This window comes from Clupea harengus, chromosome 14 (genome assembly GCF_900700415.2).
Source record: "Clupea harengus chromosome 14, Ch_v2.0.2, whole genome shotgun sequence".
NCBI lineage: Eukaryota > Metazoa > Chordata > Actinopteri > Clupeiformes > Clupeidae > Clupea > Clupea harengus.
In genome coordinates this window covers 20,636,365-20,658,035 of record NC_045165.1, presented here as the reverse complement: position 1 = coordinate 20,658,035, position 21,671 = coordinate 20,636,365, and the positions used below count along the sequence as shown (strand labels likewise).

The window sequence follows — 21,671 nt, the reverse complement described above, 5'->3', positions numbered from 1 at the left end:
TAAACTCACGGGCAAACCTCGTAAACCGATTAGCAACTCAAATGCTACTTTCACCAGTCACACACTAGCCATGGCATTATTAAGGATCGTGGTAAAACAATAGCTTAGACCGCCATCTACCAGATATGTCAAAACAGAACACATCATTAGCAGATCATAAAGTCAACAAGTAACCAAGATTAGATTTGGGACCGGTTTCCGCAAGCCAAAGATTCGAGCCTCATGACGCCCACCAGCTCTATCCCTCCTCCCTCTGTTTAATCTACTTCTACATCACGGGACGTGATACAGAATTCTCTCTGCCTCAGTCACATTTACGAGATGCGAACCAGAGACACCATCGCGCTCCTCGGCAACCACTTTTCTTGTAGATTAAGCGGGGAAGACCGGGCTATATTTGCAGAATATTTAAAAATGAGAAATCCCGTCATTTTGGCAGTTCTCCACAAACCTGTCTGCGCGTGACGCAGGAGGAGACTACTTAAAGGGGGATTAACGCTGGCAAGACATTAAATCCAACCTCCCTCCATCCAGACACTGCGCGAACCATCAACCTGATCTGGGGATCGAAAATAGGAGGGCTTATATTAATCAGCACTTCGGACTGGAAGACAAGCAAAAGTGTGGGATTGCCGAGCGAGCTTTCAACAGAGACACTGTCACAAAGCGGGGAGCAGGTGCCGCGTGTGATCAATGCATTTGCCAGATAAAATCAGAACCTCTGGAGAGTAAGAAAAAAAACCCACACACACACAGGAAATAATAACATTTCCCGGGAATTCGTGCAGAGTACCGTGTGCTCTCGTCTCCGGATGAACAAACATGGGGGAATGGACCATACTAGAGAGGCTCCTGGAGGCTGCTGTCCAGCAGCACTCTACTATGATAGGAAGGTAAGAGAAAAGTCCACTATATTTGCAAAACAAACGGAAAATGCATTGTTGCTGAAGACGTGATTCGGGGAGGATTTGCCCTGCCTTGCCTGTGGTTAGCCAGCACGGGAGACCGATGATAACGACCGGTCGGCTTGTGATTAATACCGTGAAAATCATAGAGATAGTGTCAGAGAAAGTATGCATACACGTTGAAAACCTTTTATGTACTTCTAGCAAACACATAAACATAAAACCCAAGTGTCTTGAGGATGCAGATGCAGATATGATGTTACCAGATAGCTCCCGACAGCCGTGCTACAAGCTAGCCTTATAACAGCGCCTCACTTTCAGCACTGGACAGCTCCCCAACATCTGCTTGCTTGACAGCAATCTGTGTCCAGTTCTAAAATGGATAAATTAACATTTCATTAAATAAAATTAACACAGAGAACACATATTTATACACTTGTTTGTCTGTTTGTTTTTTAGGATCCTACTGACAGTGGTGGTGATCTTCCGGATTCTAATCGTAGCGATAGTTGGAGAGACTGTTTATGATGATGAACAGACCATGTTCATCTGTAATACCTTACAACCGGGCTGTAACCAAGCATGTTACGATAAGGCATTCCCCATATCCCATATCAGATATTGGGTGTTTCAGATCATAATGGTGTGCACACCGAGTTTATGCTTTATCACATATTCGGTTCATCAGTCTGCAAAACAAAAGGAACGACGGTTCTCCACTGTGTTTCTGACGGTGGATAAGGATCAAGATTCAATGAAACGAGACGACAGCAAAAAGATCAAAAATACAATCGTGAACGGAGTACTTCAGAACACCGAAAACTCTACAAAAGAAGCCGAGCCCGACTGTTTGGAAGTGAAAGAGATCCCAAACCCAAATGTGAGAACTCCTAAATCCAAAGCGAAACGGCAGGAGGGCATCTCCAGATTTTATATCATTCAAGTGGTTTTCAGAAACGCGCTGGAAATTGGGTTTTTAGTTGGTCAATATTTCTTGTACGGATTCAACGTGCCCGCCGTGTATGAGTGTGATCGATATCCCTGCATAAAAGATGTCGAGTGCTATGTTTCCAGACCCACGGAGAAGACCGTGTTTCTGGTCTTCATGTTCGCGGTCAGTGGCTTTTGCGTGGCGCTAAATTTGGCAGAACTGAATCACTTGGGGTGGAGGAAAATCAAAGTGGCCGTAAGAGGAGTACAGGCTAGGAGAAAGTCCGTTTACGAAATCAGAAATAAGGACTTGCCCCGAATGAGTATGCCTAATTTTGGTCGCACCCAGTCAAGTGACTCTGCCTATGTGTAGCACGAGAGAAAACTGATGGTGCAGTCTGTAAAAAAAAATTAACAAAGAAAATAAGAGACGGGATGGACGATCCCGCTGGCCGTATGCCGTGTCATGAGTTCAATGAGTGGTTTCTTTTTAATTTATTTGTGTTTTAAGGACTTCAGTGACGAACGTGAGTCACACGTTGGTTGTTCTATTTTTTAAATTGCACTGATGCAACTTTTTAGCAACGTTTATACTCTGTAAAGCGCTAAACAGAGAGCAGACAGATGTGTTCACGTATTTACTCTTGGTGGCTTCTCTACTGTACTTGAAAGAGTAAATGCGTTTTGCACTACGAGTTGAACTCCGGGAGCCAAACCTTACCCGTGACGTGTTGTTAATGGTGTTAAAAAAAAAAAAAAAAAAAAAAAAAAACATTTTTCCACCAATTTTTGACACCATCGTATTTAGGCGACACAACAGAAATCGGTTGACCAAGATTAAGGAAAATCTTAACTACAGATTTATATATGTATGGATATATAAATCAATCCGACTATGGATCGACCTAGTTAAAATACTGTAGCTTCATACATGTTTTTTTCTTTTGTTGCCTGTGTACGCACCACTGACCTTAACGTATGTAACCATTCCATTGCTATATAGCTGACTTGCAGAACAGTATCTGGTGGATTTGCTGCAAACGCTTAACGTCTGTGATCTCCTTAATTTAAAATACACCAAAGCGCCCACTGCTTTCATTTGTGAAAAGTGTTTTCTTGCTTTCGTGTGATCAAGTGCCATACTTGTACATAAACATATATCTATATAAATATGTATACATAGAAATATAAAGAATCTCTAATAACATTCATCATAAAAGCAAATTCTTTGCTTGGATTATGCTAAATGCCGCCCAGATTTGCTTTAACTGTATTCGTTGTGATTTAAATGAAAATGATATATTCCATTTTCTCTCGTTTAACTTTGCAAATGACAGAAGAAAAAAAAATTAAGAGCTAGTCTTTTTGTACACCGAACAGGAATCTGCTTATTCACCTCCTCGATGGATCTCAAATCATAACGGCACAATTTTTAAAACAAAATAACAAAACAGTACAATTTCTAACAACAACAAAAAAAAAACTAAAGTGTGGGCAATAACAAACTGCTCTGGTGCTACAGTTTTACACAAAACGTCTCCTGCTGCTACGTGTTACGATGACCAGACAGAAACTTTTTTCCTCAGTGATTAAAAGCAGGACTCACGTACCCCAAACAGATACTGTACGTTCAAGATGCGGTGCTTTTTGCTGCATCTGATCCGCACCTCACAGCCTGTCTTTGAACTCTACTGGCATGCTGGTGTGATTTCAAGCTTGTTGCAATTGAAGGCCGTAGAAAGATACGTGCAATGTCAATTATGTCATGTTTATATTACACCTTGGACTGTAAACACATTTACAGGACAATTAGATGGAGGTGTTTCTATATGCCAAATATCAAAAGGAGCTTCGTAACAACAGGAGCTGATAGAAGCCTTTATATAAATAGAAATGAAACGTTGGCTGACATTTTTTTCTGTTCTTTTTTTGTTATTCTGGACATATGTTTGTATGATTTCTGTGTTTTTTAGTGTTAAGACGAATGAAGTGCATGTTTAAGGAACTTGTCTCTGAGAGAGATCTCGGACATTACCAAGGGGCTGGTTGGGAGGTTTGCCGTGTGGTTCGGCTCTCCTCTTTCTCGCGTTACTAAAGGAAGACTGCAAAGGACAAAAAAAGACCGCAAAGGGAGTGGCTCTGCCGAATGCGGGAAGGTCTTCTGCGCTCCATGAAGGTCATCAAAAAAGACACACACAAAAAAAAGAGAAAAGTGCTGAACCCTACTCCTTCGCTACCGAGAGCCCGACCATTCAGGAGCATCTGGGGGCGGGCTGGAGCTCTGCACCTGCCGCGATGAGTCGGCAGAGCCCGCGGAGAACTCGAAACGCAGAGCACTGACACATCAATCTCCGGCTCCAAAGGGACTCGCTATTCATCTCAAACACAATAACCAAACAAAAGGGAAAAAAGAAAGTCAGAGAGAGAAGAAAAGCAAATAAAAAGCAAAGAAAAGTGCAACTTCTCTGCTTGGCCTGGTGATGTGAGACAATGTCCTTCCTCCTTGTCCCCCCCCCCCCTCTCTTCCCCCTTTTCTCTCTCTCTTTCCCCCTTCCTCTCCCTCTTTTCCTCTGACAACTAACATTCCAGGACTTGACAGTTATCTTACCAGTGGCCTGTAAGACCGGGACCGTGATCATGTCAACAATCAAATCCATGCCGCTATAAAACTGCAGATATAGACTGAGACTGTGTGAGGGCCTCTACAACAGAGCTTTAATTTGCCATGAACACGCTCTCCTTCCAAAACACTGAAGAGATCTGCACGCCAAGTGCAAGAAAAAAGAAGCTTTCTCTGCTGTACTGCGCTCATAGATTTACTGCAATATTCATACTGGTGTTTCAGTGGCTACTTCTAAATGGCAAAATTATTGGGTTATGTGTGAATGCAATTATGCATGCTGAGATGCATTTGACATCATGTGAGTGTTGGGAGGCTTGGTTAAATATTACATGGTACCTGTGCTATTCTCCTCGACTGTGATTGAATTCAGTTACATCATTTGGGTATAGCTGACAGTCACAAACTGTCAGCTTGCTATAAGACTGATGTTATACTATTCCCAAGCATGAACAATGTTTCTAATTGATACATGAATCTAAAAAAACTCAGAGCTAGCTGAGAAAGCACACAGACGGCCTCCAGAGGAGTGTTGTTTTTTTCCTCTCTGCAGTGACAGTGCAAAACAACGAGCTGCAATCTACTCCTCCACCATACAGGTGGAGCATCACGTAGGACACAGATCTCAGACTATTACATGGGCCTTTAGAATGAAGCCCTGACATTCAGGACCCAGGTGCCATCTGACCTGGGACGAGATCCGGCCCAAATCCGGGCCAGGTCCGGCCCAGCTATGGCCCAGATCTATTCTGCAGTCAGCTGCTGTCTGAGAGGCCTCACATGGTGGATCTGTCACAGATGGTCTAACCCATCAGCCCCTCTCTCTCTCTCGCTCTCTCCCTCTCCTGGGGGGTTGGGGTCAGGGAAAGAGAATGGGAAGGGGGTCACAGATCTTCATCTGTAAGCATAGCGAGGGACAAAAGGATAGTCTTTTATTTTCTCTGTGCGGTTTCACACTCTGAGCAAATGGCCTTGAATACAGAAAGCACTGGATACCATTAACACCCCCAGACCCCACCCCTTCCAACCCCCTGCCCCCCCCCACCCAAACCCCTCCTAACTCCATGCCCCCTTTTCTAAATATAAAAACCAAGCCTCCAACTCTTGAGATGTTTTTACTGGAGTTGAACTGGTTCTTTATAAATGTAAATAGAACGAATTACTTAAGTTGGATGAAGTACTGTGAATTAAATCCACTTTCTCACAAAGATGAGAATATATCTGTTGGAGCGGAACTGTCATTTATTACATCTCAGATTATGCCCTTCATCCGTGTCTGGGGCTCCCTCTCCTCAGCCACATGTGAAAAGGTGAAAAGCTTGAACTTGAACACTAGCATGCCAGGAACAGACACGAGAAGACATTTCACAGCACATCTTTATTTAGTCCCCATCCTTTATCGCCTGTTCTCCAGTATAACTGTTTGTGTTTAGACTGTATAGAATTGATGTCTCTCGCTGCGATGCTGCAGCTCAGAGGGGGCTGTGAGGTATGATGTGTGTCTGTGACGGCTCTGTTAAAGGGTGTGTGTGATGTTGCATGCCGGTGTGGCTGAGCATGTGACAGTACATGAGGTGACGGAGTGGATGAGGGAGTGGGGTGGGGTTTGAGGTGGGGGGGGGGGGGGTTAGGTGGAATGTGTGTGAAGGGTGTGTGATAATGCATGCTGGTGCGGTTGGACCAATGCCAGTAAAGTGTGTGTGTGTGATGTAGAGGATCGGGGGTGTCAGGAAGGGGAAGGGCGTCCCTAAATCAGCAGCAGACATCTTATTAGAGAAGACGAAGAACACAGCTGGGATGGGGGCGCAGGCTCACATGCGTTAACAGGCCCTTGACCTTTGCCGTTACCAGGAAGACGACCCCCTTCCCCTTCTCCAGAGCACTCGGCTGCTCTTCCAGTCGCTCAGTCTGTTGGAGTCTCTATGAGAGCTCATCAACACAAGATCACTTGAGCGCTACACAGAGTGGGGTACACCCTGCATGTGCATGTCATCAAGCCCACAGCACACGCTTGTGTCTTCTTGAGGTCAGATATGAATTAGTGACACATTCACAGTGACTAAGATAGAAGTGCATTGTAAAATATTGCAGGGCTGGGTTATACATCGGGTTCATTTCCAGGACAGGCAGCTGTCATTAGTGGGGCGAAACAGAAGTGCGGAACAGTGATAGATGCCTTGGAAGAACAGGCTGTGGCCTTTTCCCTGGGCAGGATCCTGTTCCATTTTAAAACACAAAACCACACAAGGTCAAATAGAGGGGAGAAGAAAACCTCACCAAGGGCTAAGTTCTGGAGAGAGAGAGAGAGAGAGAGAGAGAGAGAGGGAGAGAGAGAGGGAGAGAGAGTGAGAGAAAAGGAGGAGAGCAAGAGGAAGACAGAGAGAGAAACAAAAAGTATGAAACTTCAGACGATCGAGCTAAAATGGTGTGCCAGACAGTAGAGAGAGATCGAAAAGTTATTTAAAGATACACAGGTAATAGTTGGTCTGAGATATTAGACAGAAAAGACATGATTAAACGACCACTGGAAATATGAAGCCCTTTACAGATCACTTGACACTCAAAGATAACCCTGCTTGTCTGGGAAATTAATTCTAGTTCAATTATATATATTTTTAACACTGGAGAATGTTATTCTACATTTCCATCCCCTGAATGAGTATATGTATGTAAATATGGAGAGGTCATTAAAAATATGTAAAATGTACATGTTAAAAGGCATGAACTATAAGAAATTCAAACATGTTTAATTAGCGAATGAGAAATGATGACTTTAGGGATAATTGTGCAGTAGGGCTTAACCAAACACACAGGAAAGAGCAAACAAGCTGAGTAAGGCCTACTCACACACAGAAGTATTAGCTTTCAGCATTTCAACACTTTCAGCGCTCTATACTGCAGGACGCTGCTTAAGAGGTAGTATACATGCAGCATAAGTGCATGGTGCCTAGTGGTACAGAATTAGCTCCTTGATCATGCCTGTCTATTTAGCCCATTTAAAAGAATCTGAAAGGAGGAGATACACTGTGGGAAAGAGGAGGTTTAATACTGAAGGTTTCACACTGATTACAGCGTTACAGGGCCAAGCAAGAAGGTGAAAACAGTCAAAGCTGGTCTTTTGATCCACTGGGCCAGAAGCTATGAAATTAGCGCAGTTAGCATACAACACACACACACACACCCATTCACACACACACACTCACACTACTCAGTGCATGGCTCTGGTAACTGCGACAAACATGTGAAAAAACAAAAAAACAACCCACACACAACAGCTGAGTTTCACTCAACTTGCCCTGAGAGAGTTTTTTAAGGTCAAACCACGGCTCTCCGTGTAACACTAAACCACAAGTTTCTCTGCAAACGCACCCAACGTTCTCAGCGTTTAAAACTAGGAAACAACTGTGACCTGTATGACCTTGTGTCTGTGCTGTGGAGGGGACAAACATCATGACTGTCTGAGTCTGCTTCTGTCCTCCCACGGAGCGGAAAGCCTCTCTTCCTTCCCGTGTCCTCAGTGGCGAGGGCACGGGGACAGACTCCAAGCTGGGGGATTAGCCCAGCCGCGGGGGGAGAGCCAGACTAGGTGAGAACCTGCCGGCTGCTGTTGTGGACCCCGTGGAAAAAGGTGATGACAGATTAATACTCCTAACAAAATTTAATATCCCATCTCCGGATTATGGTGAATCACGGGCCAGGATTACAGGCTGCACCTCCCGAAGGGAGTGTGTGAGCAGTGGAGGGGCCACTCAGGGGTGAGCGCAAAACCAACCCAACCCAGATGCAATTATCCCCACAAATGCTGCAATCAACACAGGGACAGACGCACGCACACACACACACACACACACATACACACAGACACACAAACTCTCTCTCTCTCTCTCTCTCTCTCTCTCTCACACACACACATAAACTCTCTCTCTCTCTCTCTCTCTCTCACACACACACACACACACACACACACACACACACACCATACTCTTGTCAGGAGGTATCCAAGTTACTTTCACATTTTATGCATAAAACAAGCAAAACTGCATTATCCTGCAAAACTCCAATAGAAAAACAGTGTTTTTTTTAAATAATAATAATAGTTATACATATATTAGCAGAGAATGCATGCATCCATTTCTTGTAAATATCAGATAAGTGTCAATATAAGGACTTATATTAAATGTTTTATTAAAGAAATATGACACTTGATATGATATATTGTCAGATTGGTTAAAAAATATAAAAAAAATATATAGTTTGGTCAGACACAAAGAAAGTACCCTTGATCCTTTAATGTAGTATATGCCCTGGAAGCCTTTCAAAGGCTTAAAAAATATATTTTTGTGGTAGTAAATTATATGTTATTATGCTGACATTTAACAGTAGTATCACTATATTTTCAATGTGAGGAACATGGAAACAATATCATGATTTACTGTAAATTATGCATTATACGGCAGTGCTCTAAAACCTGCCCTTGATTGTAATCAAGATCGTTTAGTCATTTAGTGTCCCTCATATAAAGGATACACATATAGTGTAAATGCATTATTTTATGTGAGGTATTACATGTGAGTTGGTGTACGATACATAATAATCACATTTCCACCCCCTACTAGGGGGCTCAGGTGTTTTATGTTGCGATATAACGCACAGCATTTTTGATCCTTTGTCCCGCATCCCGCATATTGAGATAATGTCCTGCATTGTCGTTGGTCATTTGGATTTTAATTGTCAAAAATAAAAAAACATGGATGCGGTTTTTTTTTGTTGCCCGTCTGGCACATGAGCCACTTATGCCATTGCAGCACAGTTCCTAGTCTATTTAATAGCGCTATGACAGAAGCAGCAACCTGGCTCATACAAATGCAACATAGCAAAGCTTTTCTAAAAGCCTGCCTTTCATCAAATGGCTGAGAAGAGAGCAGTGAATCAAGAGACTGTCATCAAGAGGCTGTCAATCAAACTGTGCAGACATGTGAACTCCTCTGCTACGTCACAAATAAACTAACTTACACAGGTGTTTACAGATACAAAGGTTTCTTATTTAGTTAGATAGACATTATACCAACGTTTAAGGTTACATCTCAGTGTTGGTAACATGTTCCACATTGTCCCACACAAACCTACAACTCATCCCACATTGCATCTGGTCACCCTACTACCTAGACACAGACATTTGTGCTCACACACACACACACACACGCAAACACACACATACACACACACACACACACACACACACACACACACACGCACACACACACACACACCAACCCGCCAAAGCATAAAGGAGTATTCTGTGAGTAGTTCACGGTCAAGCCATCTCTATTCAGCAGTGTGTGTGTGTGTGTCTCTCTCTCTGTGTGTGTGTGTGTGTGTGTGTGTGTGTGTGTGTGTGTGTGTGTGTGTGTGTGTGTGTGTGTGTGTCCACATCTCCACATCTGAATCCATCACCTGCTTTGATCCTGTCACTGATCCCTCAGCTCTGCGGTGGATCCCGTGCAGACAGCCAATCCCACTGCACTCTGCACTAGCACTCATCTACCCCATCCCCCACACTACCCACACACCACCAGCTGCCAGGTATGTGTGTGTGTGTGTGTGTGTGTGTGTGTGTGAGAGAGACAGAGAGTGTGTGTCTGTGTGTGTCGGTTTGATGTTATTAATAAAGTGTGTGTGTGTGAGAGAGCGCACACTAATGTGTGTATGTGTGTGTGTGTGGTTTTCCTGTAATGAAGACATCTGTGTGTATCTGTGAGTGAGAGAGAGAATGTCTGTGTGTATGTGTGTGTGTGTGTGTGTGTGTGTGTGTGGTCCGTGTAGGTGGGTGGGAGGGGTGGACACCCTACGCCGCCTGGCCAATTGTGTCTGATAAATGTATACGCTACGCACCATTTGGCAGCCAATAAAAATCAGAGGACGAGCGGCCTTAATCAGCAGCAAAGGTGCTCGCTGTCTAATGGCATTAGAGCCGGCACTGCAGACAGGCCTGGAGCCAGGGGCTGGGAGAGTCGTAATTACCTGCAAGTGTGTGTCTGACAGCGCACACACACATGCATGCTTACATACATACACACATGGGTGCACACACATATACACCACACACACACACACACGCACACACATATACACACATGCACACGAGAGCGGATCGCCGAGGCTGAATCCTGCACATCTGCTGCTAATCCTGGGAGAGGTGCATAGAGACGGCAGCTGGGATTGCTGGGATAGCTTTCATTTGTTTTGTTTGGTCATTAAATCAGACTGCGTTTCTCATCTCAAACCACCTCACGCACACACACACACATTACCTCCGAGCTCAACAAACACCCCGAAGAACCTGCTCACCATCTTAATGATGAAATCACACCTTACACTGGATGCCTGCGGGGCCTCCACAGTTTCCACACTATGTTGGTTTTTCCCATACGTGCTCTACAACTGCTGCAACAAAATGGCGCCATCCAGGATCCATGAATCATTAATGTGTTTAAACATTAAATTGTTAATTAGTCATTACTTCCTTATACACTAGATGTAGCTTTGCAAAAAGGGTCATATTAAATACCTCTTACAATCACTCCACTGGATGAGACAAAGGCTTTTTATGTTATATTATATTATATTAAGGTTTACTGTAATTATTTCTACAGGTATACCTTGTCCCAAGTGTATCATAGCATGGTATGTAATTAGACTTAGAGTCCAGGTTCCATGAAGGTGAATGTACAGTTACAGTAAGTAAGGGACGACGGCTGCTGGGGTACCAAAAACATATAATGCAAAATGATCGGAAGAGGTGGAAACAAAGAACTCCACAATGCTTCTTGCTAGGTTGCAAGCTTGGTAGTTCTCTTGATAACATGTTATTTAACCACACAATTCAACATGTTTACACAACTTGGCAAAATGAGAGAATGTGTTTCTTCTGTTCATTCATTAGCTTAGTATACACACTCACTGAAATTGCCACTATCGATGGACAGCGCTTCTATAAACCATGATTTACTATGGTTCTTATAGTTACCATTCAAAATTTCCAGAGCATTGATATTAAAAGTCTTTTACCTGATCTACTTCATGGGTGTCCCCTTGAACAGAAATATTGGGACACCTGCCAGCCAGTCAGAAAAGACCATTTCTCGTCAGGGTTTACACTGGGGTGTCAGGAGTCACAACCTTGACATGCATGTTTGAGAGCCTGATTAGGAGGCCAGATTTAAGGCCTTATAGTGTGTACTTATGTGTGTGCCTGTTTGTGTGTGTGTTTGTTTGTGTGTATGTGTGTGTGTGTGTGTTTGGAGTATGTGTGTGTGTGTATTTGTCTGTGTGTGTGTGAATGTGTGTTTATTGTAAGTGTGTATGATTGTGTGAGTGTGACAGAGAGAGAGAGAGTGTATTCATGTGTATGTGTGTTTGTGTGTGTGTGTGTGTGTGTGTGTGTGTGTGTGTGTGTGTGCCTGACCCAGTGAGCCAGAAGGCTCCTTAGCTCCATAAGCCTCTTGAAATTTGCATGGAATTTTCAAGTTGATCAAAAAGATTCAAACTAATCCGCCTAAATGCTGTCTAACGTCTAGCGAGTGCTCAGATTATACCCTCACAAAACCCTAGCACACAGGCCTGCTCACTGCATCATGGAGCACAGGCACAGAGAGCAATACTGATGTGTGTGTCACTGCATTCATGTCCTCACAAACACACACAAACACACACACACACACACTGCATCCTGGAGCACAGACACAGAAATCAATACTGATGTGTGTGTCACTGCATTTATGTCCTCACAAACACACACACTGCATCATGGATCACAGATACTGCAACAGCCACACACACATCATGGAGCACAGAGAGCAGTGCTGATGTGTGTCACTGCATTCATGTCCTCACAAACACACACACACACATCTCCCCCTACACCTCCAAATCCTGACCTTTCCCCTTGCCTTCCTGACTGTGGCCCATGGTACAGTAAGTGACACAAAGCATTGTGGGTACAATAAAGGGGGAATGTATCTTGCGGAGGAGGCTATAGCCTTTAGGTGGGTGTGTAGAGGGATCTGTTAAGAAATGGCTTAATGGCATTCAGGGGGATCGATACACCACTTTTCCAGCAGATGAGGGATACTTGCTGATCGGCCATTTTCTGCAGGTATCATCTGACATATATTCACCCTGTCACAGTCATTCCGACACACAGCAGGGGTGGGGTGGTGAGCTGCTGTCTGATGTGGAAACCAATCAGAATGCATTTTTAGGGGACTATGCTTCACCACCACAGCAATAGAGTCTGCAATGGATCCGGCTGATGTGGGCCACATCTGGACCGGGTCTGGGCCAGAGCTCGGACAGAGTTTGCCACAAACTGAGACTCCAGAAATAGCATGGCACAGCATAGTCCAGCCCTGTGCTGACATGTACGCTCCCATTTAATGTAATGCAATGCAAGTTCATATCTATAACATTGTAATAAATAATTTCAAGCCGAGAAAATAGAACATTTTCAGTCTCCACTATTTTCCCCAAATCTTTTCATTGTGTTAGAGTTGGCATACAAAGTTAACATTTCAATGACTATTTATATGACATAGATAATACACAGTTAGTATAATTATTTTAAAGACACAATGACTACCTGTATCATAACATGGTGGTATGAAATGAAATAGTAGAGTCAGCTGATAGCAGGGGTTTCTGGAGAGACGCAGTAGAGACAAGACCAGTCCAGCGCTGAAACTCAAGAGGTTGTTGGAGAGAGCGTAACACACACTTAATACCCAGTTGTGTAAACGCAGCACACAGCAGGAATAACACTCAGTTCAAATGTAATTAGTAGTTACTGTAGTGCTGTGGATCTTCAGTCTGCCATCTCATCACTGCCATGTCTCTGCGCCTAGACGTTTATCTAAAGCCACTTGACAAGTCAGGTGCACCACAGCACAGGGAAATGGTAGTTTGGATTTCTTTCAATGTCACAATATATGCAGCATGGGCGAGTTGCTCTCTCATTAGCAGAAGCAAGAGAGCGGTGAAGAATTGCAGGAATTTACAAGTACATTAATTCAACAAGACTGGGACACTTGTAAATAAACAATCAATTTCCTGTTGTTGTCTTAGCCTGAGGGCAGAGATGGGTGATAGAGAACTAATATGATCATGCTCAGATGGGAATTAACCAGTTTAGGAATTCTCCTCTGCCTGTGAATGTGTGTGTAATCAGGGGGAGGCTGGTTTGGGAATTATGCCCCCCTCCCCTTTCTCTGTACTGATAAGTACATCTAGATGAGGGCGGACTTGGGACGTCTCTCTCCCTTGTGGCTAAGGAAGCTCAGATGGAGATCTGTTTGGGAATTCTCTCCCCCCTGTGGATGAGGGCACTCATATTATGACTGGTTTGGGAATTCTCTTCTCTCCCAGTACATGTGTCTGTTCAGACTAGGATTGGTTTGGGAACTCTCTGCCCCTTGCAGATGAGTACACTCACACTATGTCTGCTTTGGGAATTTTCTACCCCTTGCAGATGAGGACACTCTTATTCTGGCTGGTCTGGGAGCTCTCTCCGTCTTTCGGATGAGGACACTCACACTATGTCTGGTTTGGGAATTCTCTGCTGCTCTCCTGCCTTCTGTGAGTAGCGACCGCAGGCGGCCTGGCCCTGGGCTGCCTCCAAACGCGGCTTTGTGGTCACGTGACGCAGGGAACAGCTGCACAGCCGCCACAGCCAAAGCAGAATGGGGGATGTCTTCAATGGAGCAGCAGTGGTGTGTTTGTGTGTGTGTGTGTGTGTGTGTGTGTGTGTATGTCAGTGAATATGTGTGTGTGCATGTGTGTGTGTGTGTGTGTGTGTGTGTGTGTGTGTGTGTGTGTGTGTGTGTGTGTGTGTGTGTGTGTGTGCATCTGGGTGAATATATGTGTGCATGCCTGTGAATAAGTGTGAATAAAATGGGTGTTCATGTGTGCATTTATCTGTGTGTGTGTGTGTGTGTGTGTGTGTGTGTGTGTGTGTGTGTGTGTGTGTGTGTGTGTGTGTGTGTGTGTGTGTGTGTGTGTGTGTGTGTGTGTGTGTGTGTGTGTGTGTACTGGTAATAAGAAGCCTTGAGCACACCGATTTCTCCAAGAAAATAGTAAAACAACAATAGAAATTCCATCCACTCATGACTAATACATGCCAGATGTTATTGTTTATTGTTTGTAACCATAAAACTCATCTTTAGCTATTGCCAGATGAAAACCCAGCACAAGTGCATCCAGTAGTGTGTCTGTCCGTCTGTTCATTCTTTGCACACAAATAAACATCCAGATGCAGGTTGGGAGGTGGGGGATTGTACCGGAAAGAATATTTAGATTTATGTGCATAAATACGGGGAGAAGTTAAAGTTCAAGGTTTAAATGGGATACCGTCATTCTTATTTTTTAATTACACATATTATTGCTCACTATCTCTCATGTTGTAATAAAGCAAAATATCATGTAATTAAAATATGTCAATATATCCAGTCTCCATTGTTTTAATTAAATGGTAATTGGCTACATTTTAACAAGATGATAAATACGATGTTGGCTGAAAACTAGTACCAGCTAAGGTTTGGAGCTATATGGAGCTATATGGAGCTTTATGGAGCTTTGTTTGTAAAGTCATGACAGTGGACAGGAAAGGAGGCAGACTGCAGTCTCCTAACAGTGCAAGGCTGAGGTCTGAGTTGAGTGCACTGTTTTTGGAGAGCTGCTTTTCCAAGATGGCAGTCACTCCACATCTGGATAAAACATTGCCCATCTGAGGTCTGAGTTGAGTGCACTGTTTCTGTAAGGACACGAGGAGGACAGTGCCATCCCCATATGCCCATACAGTGACAGCCATGTTCTCTCCTTGGTTACATGGTCAGCAGCTAAATGACTATGCATGGCCTAATGGATGCAGATGGAAGGGGCCAATCTCAGGTCAATATAAGCATGGAGGGGGCGCCCATGGGAGTCCATGAGGGAGGTCATCATCTCCTCCCCTTGTACTGGATTCCATTTTAAGGCTTGATTCATGTGCCATCAAACCTATAGCCACCATTACGCCCCCCACCCCCTCCTGCCTAGAGCCCTGGAGTCCTGCCTACTGCAGAATTTATGCAGGGCACATTTCAGGAGCATGGCTATCAATCCACCAGTGTGGGGGGGGGGGGTAGGAGTAGAGGATATAGAGAGGGAGAGTAAAAGAAAGAGAGAAGGAGAGAGATAGATGAAGGGGGGATTTTAGACAGGCTGAAGAATGTGGGGGAAGGGATGATTGGGAAGGGTAGGAAAAGGAGAGATAGAGATAGAGAGATAGAGAAAGAGAGAGAGAGAGATGGAGAGGGAGCCCAGCAGTCCCTTAATGTGCTGTTGAATATGAGCAGCACCCATTCTGATTGGCTGAGCCATGGCTCTATTTTAATTATGTTTGCCTTTCACACAAACGATTAATCCCAGCCTATCCCAGAGTCCCATGGGGAAGCCTCACACAGCTGTGGTGGTCTGAGCTATCGTCACGGCAACTGTGCCACTGGAATCCCCCCCACACACACATCTCTCTCTCTCTCTCTTTTTCTCTCTCTTTCTCTCTCTTTCTGTCTCACTCTGTCTTACTCTCATATTCAAATTAGAATGTGTTTTACTGGTATGACATTGTTGCATATAATGTACATAATGTATTTTTATTGCATAAACATTCACAGGTACAGAAATAACTTCTATAAAAAGGAACAAGAGGTAAAAAAGGAGGAAGAGAACAACACATAAGTTGGTACACAAACACATAAACACAATGCACGTTACAGTAATTAAATTACATCTCTTTAGTTCATTTTTTCCTCTTTCCTTTATCCTCCACTCTCCCTTTTCTTCCTTTAGCCCTCTCTCCCTTTCGCTCCTCCTCCTCCTCCTCAGCACACCTTGTCCAGTCAACTGAGCCTTTTCACTGTGACCATCAGACACACAGCATCGCCAAAGACTACCAACACACACACTCATTCATTACCCACCTCTAATGATTGTACACAAATCGCAAATCATAATCAGACCAATCAAATCAAAATAAAACCCCAGGAAAGTGGAGAGACAACCCCCCCACAGAAAACACTGGCTAATGATGATACATGTTTGACTTCATGTTCAAAAGATAGATCTGCTCCTCTGTCTCAGAGGAATAGACAGTGTTGTCATTGTAAACAGTGGAGAGTTCCTGCACAAGAGGTGCTCCGTCCCAATCTGCTCTTAGTCGAGATGTGTGTGAACTCTGACAACCATACTCTGGAGTGGAGTGGCTAATGCTAGCTCTCATCGCTAACCGTCTATTACATCACCCAGACAAGACTGCATCTGAGATCATGTGGGGGCACCGGCAGGGTTGAGAGGGAGGGGCAAAGGAGAGAGGTGTAAGAAGAGACACATACATGAGTGTTAGAGTATATTTGTGTGTGTCTGTAAGTGGGTGTATCAGTGTGTATGTGTGGGAGTGTGTGTGTATCTATGTGTATGTGTGTGTGTGTGTGTGTGTGTGTGTGTGTATCTCTGTGTATGTGTGTGTGTGTGTGTGTTTAAGTGTGTTTGTCTCCAGACCTCACCGGTGCCAGACATGAGGTCATCATGCCTCCTCACATTTGAACATGACCTCATAGCTAGGCTGTGGATTACTGAACTGAACTCTCCCATGATTTCTGCTCATATCCAGCAGAAGTGATGCTGCGCATGTTTGAGAAGACATGCAATGCCTTCACCAGAGCAGAAAGAGAGATAGATAGAGGATGGGTGAGTGAGAGAGAGAGAGAATAAGAGGGGAGAGATAGAGGGAGAGAGGGAGAGAGAGAGTGAGAGAGAGATAGAGGGAGAAAGAGAGAATAAGAGGGGAGAGATAGAGGGAGAGAGAAAGAGAGTGAGAGGGGAGAGATAGAGAGAGGGAGGTGAGAGAGGGAGAGAGTGATAGAGTGAGAGAGAGGGAGGAAGGGAGAGAGAGGAGACTCATGTCCTATAAATGCTTGGATGATGTCTGGATGCATTATTAAAATGACTCCTCTGAAATGCCTCCTTCAGTCTGAGCAACACAGGCTCATCTCCACACAACAGGCCTAGCACACACATCACATCACGCCGCTCAGAACAAACACACACATTTCAAATGACAGCAATAGGATTATTAGTATTATTATTATTATTATTATTATTATTGTGTTGTGCTGCTGGGAGAGACGTGTGAGGGAAATTCCTGTGTCTTGTGTTTCAATGTGTGGCAGACACCCATCTTCCCACACACACACACACACACACACACACACACACACACACACACACACACACACACACACACACACACACACACACACACACACACACACTCCGTCTGACTCTTTTGTCTGGTACAAATATCTCACTCTGACTGCTGAGTCACGGAGGCTTTACCTCATCTTTGGGAGTGTGTGTGTGTGCACAAATATTTTTTCGCCCTGTTCCAGAACTGTGTATCTGGGGATCTTCTGACAGAAAAGCTCTGACTCACTGTCACACACACACACACACACACACACACACACACACACACACACACACACACACAATGTAAATGGCTTAACCCACTCAACCAGTGCCTATGTCTCTGGTGAATGTGAGTGTCCAGTTTTCTACCCACATACATCTATCCAAGTGGATTTTCAGGTCGCTTTTATGCCTTCCGTGTCTCGGTTTGTTTTGAAAAGGGCGAACCTTCCCTCTAAAGTTCTTTACACGAATGGTTCAGAAATGGATGACAAGGTACCAACAAACAGCCCATTTTAGGGAAGAAGCATGCCTTTATTTGTGGATGTAACAGGAAACAGTTGATAATACATAAAAATAATTCAGGAAATAGAGGCCAAGGTTAAATATTTGTATCTAATGAAGAAGGGGAAAAGAAAATGGTGATGGAACTTCACTACTGATAATAACAATGATGAATATGTATGATGACGTATGATGAATAAAGATGTGGCTAAATGTAATAAACTGCGCAGTGGTTAGCGGCACCGCTTGGTAAGCGGTTGGTCTGGGTTTGCTTCCTGATCACTGCTCATTTGTAAATTGCTTTGGATAAAGTACCTGACCTTTACATGTAAATAAAAGCAGAAGAAATGTCTTACAAAAGAGCATTTTTACATAACAGTGTTAGCGCTAATGAATAAACACTACAGCAGGCATCACTGCCAGTTGTGTACTGTTGTGCTGTCAAGTAAAGTTAAGATGCATTAAAATACCATGTATTACATTTGATTAATAAATGTGTGAAATACATCTGTGTTTGTTGTTAATCAGGTTTTTACCAGGGAATGGTAAATGTTTGAGACATTTTGATCGTCCCTGTGAGACGACATCAGGGGATTGATCCTCTCCTGGGCGGCCATCTTGGAGATCCCCTGATTCAGTTTCCTGGCTTCCTTTGAGTCTGGTGTTGTTCCCTTCCCTCCTTTCCAACATGTGAGGGCAGCTACTGTACCTCACAGTGACTGCAGGAATGTTTTTAAAGTATTCAGAGGAGAATGTGTGTGTGTGTGTGTTTTGTTGGTGACGGTTGGTATTCTGAGTGTGTGTGTGTGTGTGTGTGTGTGTGTGTGTGTGTGTGTGTGTGTGTGTGTATGTGTTGTGGGTGACTCTTTGCACCTCCTCTGCATACCACCCACTAAGGAGACAGGTGTGAACGCACAGGGATATAAACACACTGCTCTCTCTAAACAAACACACACACACACACACACACACCGATATAAACACATTGCTCTCTAAGACATAAACACAAACACACACACACACACACACACACACACACACACACACACACACACACACACACACACACACACACACACAGACCTATAGACACACAGCTCTCTGTATCTCTACTCCATCCATCTGCTCCTGCTGTGCATGCTGCATATACCTGACCTGTGCTCAGTCACTCAGAGAGACTTCAGCCCTCACAATACCTCAACTTACCTCCACCCTTTCAGCAGGCCTTGATTGATAGGTGTGCCATAAGTAGAGGAAACTAGAGTACAGAAAATAGGCTGTGGCCTTCGCCTCCCAGCAGGTGTTAAGTCTATTATGTATGTACTTATACTGTATATCCATATGCTGAGATTGCTTTTTATTTGAGGGAAAAACTTGTCAGTTTTAATGGCGCTGACCTGGTTGCCAGTTTGTTTTCTCCGCCACTGCATCTTCTCAGAGTGGCCATTAGCTGGCAGGAGCCTGTGATTGAGTGTTTCTGTGACTGAGCAGGAGTGACAGCCTTCTGGTTTGGTCAACAGAGATTGAGAAGACACTCATAAAACAAACCCACACACAGTATGATTTCATAAGCACACTCCCACCCTCCTGCCCTCAACCACCCACAAGAAAACACTGAAACAGCATGCGCTCATAAACAGCCACCTACTTCAGATCAAGACCCCCCGATTCCACCTCCTCCATCCACTGTCCATCACCTATACCCCTCTTCCCCAAACCCTCCAATCACATGTGTCCAATGACAGGCATCTTCATCAGTGACTTGGTTATCACACGCCCACCCCAAAAACCCTTACCCCCCCCCCCCCCCGCCCCTACACAAACGATGTGCGTCACATGTGTCCAATGACAGGCATCTTCATCAGCATCTTCCCACCCACGCTGAACCCCCTCTTCTCCTTGACTGCCCTCCCCCACCTGAACCCTTCTGTGGCTTCTCTGAACCCTTGACCAAACCCCCCCGCCCCTCAACAGAGACGTAACAATGGGGTGATGGGTGGGGGATCTGGTCCTGTCCCCTGTCCCGTGTCCCCTGTCCCTGTGATGACGGGCGTCTCCATGAGCTGTGGTGGCTGGTAGAGCTCAGCTGTGCTCTCCTTTCTCTGACAGCCTCATCATCACCCCAACCAGCCCGCAGGTACACTCATCCACTGTTCTCTCACACACATACACACACTACAGTACACACATACACTACAGTAAACACACACAGAAACACACTCATGCACACACATATACATGCTCATACACACATGCACACACACACACACACTCATGCACACACATAGACATGCTCATACACATACACACACTCACATGCACACTCATACACACACGTTCATACAGACACTCAAACATACTCACACACTTACACACTCACACACACACACACACACACACACACACACACACACACACACGCACGCTTCATTAACATCAACACTTGAAAAGATCAGTGTTACAGACCGTGGTCCTTCTGCCATTCAGCATTACTGAGAGACATCTCAGTGGCACAGGGAAAGACAAGGTCCAGCAATGACCCAACATCCATCCACTGCTCTTACATACACTACAGTGCCCACACACACACACACTCACACACACACACACACACACACACACACACACTTCATTAGCATCAGCACGTCAACACGTCAGTGTTACAGGCCTTGGCCCTCCTGTCAGTGAGTGTTACTCAGTGTAGCACAACATGATGAGGGAAGGAACAGCAGTGACAGAAGTGACGCCCCCCCCCCCCCCCCACACACACACACACATCACATTTCAACTCGCAGTCCTCCGTTCTGGAAAAGGCTTGTTGATATTTGAGCTCAGCGGCTAACATAAAGTAGCTAAAGGCTGGCATATGGATTTTTGTAATGGTGTGGGTTTAATTTAGATGGCAAGGTTGGATTCTGGGTTTTATGGATTTGCTTTTAGGAAGACTGATGAGATGCTGCTTTAGGAACCTTTGGAATTATATGTGGAGTATATTTAGTCTCATTTGGTAAATCGTGTACCTACCCTTTTAAACCTAAAGTCTCATTTGGTAAATCATGTATCTACCCTTTTCGACCTAAAATCTCATTTGTGTAAATCGTGTACCTAGCCTTCTCGACTGAAAGGGATCCTTCCTGCCTCACCAACCAAATGGCGTCTGTCTAAAAGTCATTCATGAGGAGGGCTTCTCATCTTTCCCCTTTGTCAGTGTAAGCAGTGTTTGGTGAATGGGAGGGAAAGCTGAGAACCATCCTGGAGATCTCAAGATCGCTCGAAATAGACACACACCCCCAGTGTATTCTGTGGAGAATGGCTTCAGAAGGAGAGGCATGCAGCGTCGCACACTGTCGAGAGTGAGGCAGTTGTTTTATCACAGGGGCAATTATGCCTTCAGATTCGACGATAGTATGATGTGTCAAGACTGATATGACTTC

The 21,671-nt window shown here is 44.5% G+C and overlaps 1 protein-coding gene across 1 annotated transcript; it reads left to right on the top strand.

The window, feature by feature from the left end:
• Positions 1–214: 214 nt before the first annotated feature.
• LOC105896563 (gap junction delta-2 protein) lies at positions 215–5,675 on the top strand. Its single transcript, XM_012823340.2, has 2 exons — positions 215–893; positions 1,365–5,675. The coding sequence occupies exons 1-2, from the start codon at positions 823–825 to the stop codon at positions 2,206–2,208; spliced, it is 915 nt and encodes a 304-aa protein (XP_012678794.1). The 5' UTR covers positions 215–822; the 3' UTR covers positions 2,209–5,675.
• The last annotated feature ends 15,996 nt before the right edge of the window (positions 5,676–21,671 follow it).

What these genes read in the sequence shown, in the direction of transcription:
- LOC105896563 (XM_012823340.2), top strand. Translation starts at nt 823, where the DNA reads ATGGGGGAATGGACCATACTAGAGAGGCTCCTGGAGGCTGCTGTCCAG. An exon ending in CACTCTACTATGATAGGAAG is followed by an intron (nt 894 to 1,364) that starts GTAAGAGAAAAG and finishes TTTGTTTTTTAG; the next exon opens with GATCCTACTGACAGTGGTGG.